At 41.1% G+C, this 9097-nt stretch overlaps 1 protein-coding gene across 1 annotated transcript in view; it reads right to left on the minus strand.

Moving 5' to 3' along the window:
- Positions 1-5301, minus strand: part of COLEC10 (collectin subfamily member 10) — a 28999-nt gene extending 23698 nt beyond the window's left edge. The window contains exon 1 of the mRNA XM_021546399.3: positions 4990-5301. Coding sequence (XP_021402074.2) covers positions 4990-5137 — 148 coding nt within the window. The 5' untranslated portion in view covers positions 5138-5301. The remainder of the gene's footprint in view (positions 1-4989) is intronic.
- Between the last annotated feature and the right edge of the window lie 3796 nt (positions 5302-9097).

Below are 9097 nucleotides of genomic sequence, written 5' to 3' on the forward strand. Positions count from 1 at the left end.
ACCGAGGTTCAAATTAGACAATACAAGCCCTTCCCTTGTAAAATAAAAAGAATCTTCAAGGAAAAAAAAAATTCTCTAATTGCTTTTTTACCTCTAAATTTGACTTCATTAGAAATACCGTCCTCTCTTATTGCATTACATGAGGCATACCCAAGCTGTCAGTAGGTTCAGTGAACCTCTGCTGACTTGTATTTGAAAGTGTGGACCTTTGTGCATGAATGGAATATACATTATTTCTTTAATAACAGAGAAATAATTTCAATCACTCTTGATTCTCCTTTTACTTGGTCTGCCTGATTTGATTTTCCCAGCCTCTTGTGCTGCCATTCTGATATGATCTCAGAGACCCATGAATTATGGTGGCTTCTGTGAGGAGTCAGACTGCCATAGGTAAGAAATGCAGACCCACTATCTCTTGAATTTATGTATTTAAGTCCCCTGAGCCTTGTAGCTCAAGCTGATAATTTCCAGAAATTTACTGTGTGCTAAAATGAGGAATTTTAGAAGCCATTAAAAACAGAATTATGTATTGAAATTAAAGGACTCTTCAGATCAAAAATGAGTCACTAAGAGGGAAATTTAGTTATAGATTTGAACAGCTATAGGATGTGGTAAGGCATTTTATATTTTTGGAAGGCAACGTGGATAGCAGCATATCTGGTTTCTGAAAGAGTTTGAGATTTTCTAGGAGTGGAACTGCGTAAGCACAATTAAAGCTGAGAGATGGACAGCTATACTGGTGACCACAGTAAATGCTATTTTGAGGTACCAGCCAATGTCACAGAGTTTATAAGCACCATTTGTCAGAAATAATAATAAGGAAACATTTTACATCTAAATTGCTATGGGAAATTCCCGGTGCTCTTCAGATTTCATCTCATTCCAGTTTCTCAACCTGGATCTGATTCAAGACTTTCAAAGCTCTCGTGTCTGGATTTCAAAGAAAATGAACTGGAATCAGGGACAGATAGCAAGATCCAGAACTAGTCTTCTGAAGTGCTGAGATCCCATGAATCCACATGAAATGAGCTTCTGCAGTGCCAGCCCCTGCTCACATATTTAATGGGAGTTCAGAAGTCAGAGTTTTGGGTCATCCTCTGCTTATTTCCACCCTCATCTTGTTGCTTACTGATTTACTCAGAGCAGGTCAACTCCGGTCTCATCTACTTTAACAGCCCACTTAAAACTTCCTCTGCAGATCAGAGCTTGCAGTATCCAAGGGAGAGCAGGCTGGAGGAAAGGACAGAGCTGGGACACCCCTCAAAGGCAGAGTCCAGGGGGCAGAGCCTGATCCTCCTGATGCTGCCAGGGCCACAGCAGCTGGTGCCTTTGCTCTCACTGTGTTAGCTGCTGCCTCCCCACAGTCCCAGACCCTTTCCCAGCAGCAGCAACAGCCAGCCTGCTTTGCTTCCAGGCTTGGAAGGGTAGAAAATAAGCAATACGGCCATGACTAATTTTGCTAAGCCAATTGCTTGTCTGCCCTGGAAAATTCATTGTTTAATTTATGCTTTATGTCTTGGTTCTCTTTGGACTCAAGTCAATGAAGTATAAAACATGGCCATTATTGCCCCAGTTACTCAGCTGTGGATCAGTGTTAGCTGGTATAAGATGTAAGTTTTCAGAGTTCCTGTGCTACAACAGCCCAGCTAGGACCAAGTTGTTCCTGACATCTCAGGTCAAACATCAAAAATCCCTTGTTACAAACACTAAAAATATCTACTTTTTGTTTTTCTTTTTTCTTTTTTTGGGGGGGTGGGGGAGGGGAGGGCAGGGCATAAGAGGGGTAGGGGTGTTCCTAGGGTATTTCAATAGGAATCCTAGAAAATGCCTCACTCATTTCTGTTCCTAACTGCCATATAAGCCAGCTGGCTGTACACCTCAAATCTTTTTTTGAGAAGGCAGTACAAGACAGCCATTGCAGTGGGTTCTTTTTATTGAAAATAATCCCCTCTTTTTGAGAAGAGACCTGAGTGTTGCTTAGAAAATGAGATGGAGAAGAGTGACAACTTTTGTCTCTTCTTTTTATTTTTCCATTTTTCTGGAGTGCCCATTTGGCAAATTTCTTTGCATAATTCTTGGCAAACAGGCTTCAGGTTTCATTTGCTTGTCCCAGTGAGGGGAATCAGCAGGGACAGCAGTACCTGGTGAGCACCGTGTGAGCCACCAGAGGTGGGGCTGGAACCCGCGGGGTTTGCTGCACTGGGCACTGGAGCTCGGACACACTGCTGTCCTTGAGCACAACCTGCAAACCTGGCAGGATATTCACTGCATTCCCTCTCTTCCTGTGAGACTGCAGTTTTCCAGAGTATTTTCTAGCTCTTACTGTTGCACACAATAGCCTCTGGTTTTGCCTCATGCTTTCTGGGTGTTGGTGGGGCTGTCACAGGCACTTTGAAGACTTTTCTGGTAATCAGCCTGCCATTACCCTTTTTCTTTTTTCATCCCACTGCTCTTGTCATACTTCTCTTGTGACATCTCAGGTTTGAGTATAACAAAGAGATGTTTTTGAAAGGGAAGAATATGGCATGCACAAAGTAACTTGGACAAGTTACATGTGGATTGTGTAAGTGGTCTATCTTCACAACTGTTCTTGAACAGGAGATTTTCAGGGTGAGCATGCAAAGAGGTTGAGAGCTTGATCCTGTAGCAACTGTGAATGCCTGGAGGATTGAGTAATGCAGCCTCCACTAGTGCAGGCAATTAAGGGTTATAAATTCTGAACTCTCCAAACCCCCTCACTTCTCCCTCAGTGCTGTCCTCTCTGCTGTACTGTGTGATGGAAACAGCAGTATCTATCTGTGCTGCACAGGACCAGCATCCATCTCACTTGTAGCACACAGATTGGATCTAGACTATAGGAGAGTTTATGCCTTGCCCTGGGATAGGCAAGGTGGGACAGTGTAGGAAGTCTTACAGCTATTGAACTTTTAATTCCTTGCATTTCTGGTTGCTTTGGCCCATTAGACACTTCCATGTTCTCATGGAAGGAGGAAGTTGCCACAAGAGGAATCTAGCCTGTGTCGGGGCAAACAGCTGGTCAACATAGTGTGTGAGATCAGCACCTCTGTCTTCTGTGAGCACCACCATGTTTTAGCATAGCTGAGATGCTGAGCAGGTGGAAGTGCAGGGGTAAAACTTGTTCAGGATGAGTCAAAACCCATTTTTAAGAGAAGAGTGGACAAAGGGACACGAGAGATGTAGCACAGGTAATAAAAATGACAGCAGCAAAAGTCAGAAGCTTATCTGTTATCATGCTTAGAGTTTAAACAGCAAAGTTCTGCCTGTGGCTGTGGTCATAAGCTTGAGATCATGTGCTCTGAGTCATAGAGACAAAATGGATGAAGGAAAACTGACAGAAAGAGAGAGTTCTGGCATATTAGGTCAGCATGTTTCATCCTTGGCTACAAGGGATGCCTGAGAAGTAACAGAGTAGTTCATACACTCAGCCTGCTTGGTCTTTAATTGCCCAGATGACTGAAAGCTATAACAACCAGTGCCATTAAGGAGTACTTGTAACTGTCCTGGATGAGCTCAGCTCTAGTAAGAACCAAAATTAACCTTATAGGATCATATCACATAGCTTCCAAAATGTATTTGATGACCTGCAGTGGGTATGAGCTAGTAATTTGGAGATGATTTATGCTCAATACTCCTTCTACCAATCACAGATCTTGGTGATGGTGATCTAAAGCAGTAGACTGAGCTGTGCCAATAAACTGCTGGTCTCGTCTTGATGTCAGCCAGGAAGAATAGAACTGGTAATGACTAAATCCTCATTTCCTCAGTACTGCACTTACAAAGAATAATAATACCTACCCTTCAAATGCTCCCTATACAAGGTAGACCACAGAAGTCAGCTGGAGTCCCAGCTACTCTGTGTTGTCACGAGACTCCTCATTAGCCTTGTGACTTGTTAAACACAATTCTGTCAAACTTTGTTCTCCAGCCTGCCATTACTTAGATACTAACTAAGCCAACTCCCACTAGCTCCCTTGGGGATCATCATATCTCTCTGCATATGTGCTGTGGCAGCAAAAATTTAAGCTTGGATTGTAATCATAAAGAAATTAATTTCCTGATTAAAAATGGTCCTTTAAGCAACATGCATTTGAATAATCCATCATAAAAACAAATGAGTCTGTAGTAGTGCTCTTGACTTGATAACATTTTTCTGCTTTAAATTTAAATCAGCTTCATTTTTTTCCTCTCATTCTGTAGCCTATAGAAAAATACAATGAATTACTAAAAAGAAAGCAATAGTTTGAAACTGCAATAGCCATGGTGTGGAATATATATCTTAGATCTGTCACTGGAAGATAGATTTATATGTCATGGACCTAATAAGATACCCTTCAGACAATTCCACTGACGTTAGTTGTCTTACAGAAAAAGTAAGTTAATGCAGAAAATTCGGTTTCAGATATTTGCAAAGTGTTTTGAAGATAAAAGACCTATACATGCCAGAGTTGATCTAGCTCTTGTTGAAATCTGTAGCAAAGGTCCTGTTTAATTCAACAAGAGCTACTGGATTAGGTCTGATTAATGTAGCAGAGGTGTATTTACAAATAATGGCAGTTTGGTAATTTAAAATATTATATATCTCTCCCTATCTGTAGATGTAAACCAGACCATTAACAGTTCACAATAGGTACTTTTAAACAAGTCCCTCAGCTTGTATCTGTTAGCTGTTTTCATTGTGTGATGAGCACAAGAAATAGCAGATTTGTGTAGCTGAAGAAAGATGCAAAAAGACTCCTCTAACTTATATGAAAATATGTGACACTGTTCCTGAAACTAAAGCAATGAAAATTTAAATCTCCTTCTTCGTTTTCCCCAATTACAGTTACAGTTTACTAGATGTTTGTACAGTCTGCAATATTTCACATTTTTCATGCCCAGCCCATGCCACAAGCCCTCCAAGTCTCTATTGATAAAAAATCAGCTTTTATCAGTACTGGTCTCAACATTAGTAACCTGATAATTCCTCACCTTTTGGTCCAGGTAAAATTGTGTGTGTTGAGCAGACATCTGTTGTAGGTCGATTATCAACATCAAAACCAAAAATCTGAACTTGCAAGATAAAAAACACTACAAGGGTCCCATATTTTGTTAGCTGTTGTTCTTTCTTGCTTCTCATCCTTGCAGTTTCTCAGGAAATGCCTTTCGTTGTTGCAGTCTTAAGAAATGCAGCTGACTCAAAAATAAATGCTTCACTAACTGGAGCAGTGGAAAGCTTGGGAGCTACATGCAAGAACAGCTAAATAAAGTGAAGAAAGGAGTTTGACAATGCTGTAGTTATTTCTGTCCTGCACATTATCCAGGATATTTATTTAACACTGACAGCTGTTTATTCCAATTTATCTCTTATCTGAGTGAGACATTTAGCTGCTTTTGCCATGGAAAATTTCTCCAACATATGGGAATTTCTCTCTTGTAATTTTTTTTTGCCTCTCAGCACTGATTCTTCAAGCATTTCACTTTCTCAAGGGACAAAAGACTTTGGTATTGTATCCAAGTGTGTACTAATTAGCTATAGGATACATTTGGCTGGTTGTGTGCTGGAAGCGTAATGCAGACTTCATATAACATGTAGGGATAGATTTTCATAAAAGCTTTTTACCGAGGAGACTTAGTGACAACAGATGAGCTGCCAGTCCACTGTGGGTGGAAATCCCCGGTGCTATATCTCACCTTTTGGGTGTCAGGTACCCACAGCCCCCAGAGTAGCAAATTGTTGACATTATCCATGGGTGTTTTAGCCTGAAACCCACAAATGATGGGTTTAGGCATACAGATAGCTCCACAATGCTAGCCCCAAGCCCAGATCATGTTAGTAGACTGAGTACAGAAGGGACAAACTTCCGGATAGAAGACACAGAACAAGATGAGTTTGAATGACTGCATCACTTTCTCCCATATCACTCTGCCTACACACTGGGAGAGGCCATCTATCAGGACACTGGTGGAGCATAGATCCCAACAGAACATTATCTTTGGCTTGTCCAGAGGAAACTCCAGCTGGTTTGAATCCTGAGGTAACCTTCAGGTGTTCAGCTGGGTTTTGGGATCCTGAAACCAGTGTAGGAAGCCTTCTGGGTGGAGGAACAGGTTGCATGCATCCTTCCTTTTGGAAAGAGCTATGACAGATACCTACCTGTGTGCAATCCCTTCTAGAAAAAACTCTAGCTTTCTCTTCAGGGGAAGACAGTTACCAGGGATAGGAGGATGTTCAAGGTAGCCGGGCAGAAAAGAAAGGGGAGATGACTATTTGTAATATTTCCAGGAATTTTGTTAACTTCTGTTTTCTCACACAATGAGACCACTACTAAAAAAGCTGAACTAGGCTTTTGAGCGATGTAGTGTGTGAGAATGTGTTTGCTTTCCATCTTAGGAAAAAATGTATTTCTTATGTTAATAGCTTTTGAGCGGCTTTCCTCATTATTTAAGAGAGTATTTGGTTCCCTAGTCCTGTGTTTCAGCCTTTAGGCATACAGAATAAGTAGCAGTACTGATGTAAAAGCGAATACCTTTACTTAAAGTCTGAAGGAAGGGTCTGACTTCTGGATTTCATCTGTGATAATATGGTGGCCAAAGTCCCAAGAAGGGTCAAGATACTTCTCTCCCTTTTTCTTTCTAGCCTGCTCACAGACTGTCCCCCTTTCCAAAACACTTTTTTTTTCCCTTGTTAAACTGTGTACAGTGCTTTTCAGAAATAAATAGTGGTCTCTGTCAATCTAACATCCCCCCTCAAATGTGGCCTGGCTAACAGGTACACACAGCTAGAGGGGGAGGAAAGACAAAGCCAAGATTATAGTCGAGTAGAGTCATCCCAGAAATAAACTTATTCCTCTGTGATTTGCATTGGGCACTGTGCCTCTGACTTATACACTGTTAATTTGTTTTATTTAACTTTTTCTTCTCTTCACTTTCCATTTTGTGAGCAGAAGGTCAATGTAAGAGCAAGAATAGAGAGTGTAGGAGTGGGAAGCTAGTGCACTTAGTGTTGGAGGAGGCATTTTGGCAAATGTTGCCAAACTGACATGAATGATGCTATCTGTTCCATGGTACTGAGAGACTTACAGTGACTTGTTTGTTATTTATCAGGGATAAAGAGGGGTAAAGTGTAAATGAGAGAGGAAATAATTTGTTTAACTACTTCAGTTACTACCCAGGACTAAGCAGGGAACATTTTTCTGACAGTGGTGTGATCATTTACAAATGTTTTAAGTCCACTTTAGAAAATAAATCAAGACTCTACTCTTCCCCAGCCCCCACCTCCCACCCCCTCCCCACGTTCCCTGACAGTCACAAGGCCCCTGAAAGTACTGTGAAAAATTAGATTTAGTGGATCTGAAAACTTGGTAAATGAAAACACTTACTCAAAATGTATGAGATCCAAGTTTTAATTATTTCTCTGCCTAGTTCAAACTAGTGCTTGCAGTACAGCCTTAAGGTTATATTGCTTTATTACAAGGGTGTGTGCTAATCAGTTATGTCTTCCTATGTGTTGGATCAGGAATGCTGTCCTGGAGCTAGAAAATCTGCCTTAACAGGCAATCCATCAAAACTGATGTACTACCACTAAAGCCTGGGTTTTGGCAAATCAATATTTATCAAACCAGTTTCACTGAAAAATCTTCAAGCAGCTTCATTGCTGATGGAGATTTAATGAAGCAGAGTGCCTATTGTGAATGTTAATTCTCATTGAATCAGGCTTAAAAAATGACTGTAGGCAAGAAAGAAAAACAAACTAGGCCACATCATCCAGATGTAAAAGTCACAAAACAAATGCTTCCAAGGGCATGAATATTTTACAAGGAAACCCTGAAAAGGCACAAAAATATCCAGAAAGATTCTGTTCTTTGAGATGATTACTAGTCAGGTAACCTTTGTCTTGTCCATAGTCTATTTAGAGTCCAAGTAATTTCCTTGGAGATTTGCATAACCTTCATTTGCTTTCTCTTCAGATGTTAGTAGTTAAATGTAAACAGACTGTAAGGAGCACATACAACATCCTGAAATACTGTTCATCAAAAGGTGGCCAGACCTACAGCCAATTTTCATAATTTGTAGAGTCACAGATCCTGTGGTGGCCTGCAGGTTACTACATCCTGCTTGTAACCATGGGCTGATTCAGCCATAAGTGTTGAGAACCTGCTGGCATCATTTCTGACCCAAATTCAGCATTAAGGAGAACATTCCCCTTCTGTACCTTACTGTACTGAATAAACCTGGGAGCACCTGAATTTAAAAAAAAAAAAAAAAAAAAAAAAGGGTGTAATATTCCTTTGCTTTGGGATCCTAGATGGTTTCTCTTCTCATGTCAGGGGTCACGATGATTTGGAGTGTTTCATTCTGTCATACCAGGCTGTTTTGTAAAGTGCCAGTTTTGGTTTTGCCGCCATGCAATGCCTACTCAAGCCTGTAAACACAGTTTCCACCAGTTGTTGTTCTTCTGATTAAGATATAAGCAGTGACTAGATTTTGATATGCCTGAAAATAACTGACAAAAACAACCAACCTAAGGCCAAAATTGTTCAAAATCTTATGGCTTCTATGTTTAGTAAACAGAACCTGTAGGTCTCTAATGATTATAGATCATCATCCAACATCTTGTTGGATGTTTGAGAGACTTCATCAGCCTCAGCTGTATGGAAATTTGCACTCCACTGTCAGCTATTATCTCTCTGGTTTCTTGATGATGAGTTTGGCTCTCTGTTGAGCTGGGTGCCTTGAGGGATGGGTGTGGGCTTTTCTGGTCTGACACAAGAATGGCAATTTTGGAAAACCTTAGGTCTGCACTAGAGCTTACAACCCCTTCTTGGGATGCCCCTACCTCTCCTTTCCCACTCCTATTCCCCTCAGCTTTTAGCCCTTAAACAGAAAAGCTGACACAGGTTCCAGCTGTACATATCTGCTGTGAGGCAGGAGAACAGAAGAGCTGGTCAGCACTGAACTCTCATAAGGAGCTCAGGTTGCAGACCACAGATTTGGAGAGCTGCTGGATGCTTTATGAGGTGCAGCACTGAACCCTGGACCTTATCTGGTAAACAGACCTCAATGGTGTGTAACTTCTGCTCACTCAGGTTGCACTGCA

Source organism: Lonchura striata, chromosome 1 (genome assembly GCF_046129695.1).
Source record: "Lonchura striata isolate bLonStr1 chromosome 1, bLonStr1.mat, whole genome shotgun sequence".
Classification (NCBI taxonomy): Eukaryota; Metazoa; Chordata; class Aves; order Passeriformes; family Estrildidae; genus Lonchura; species Lonchura striata.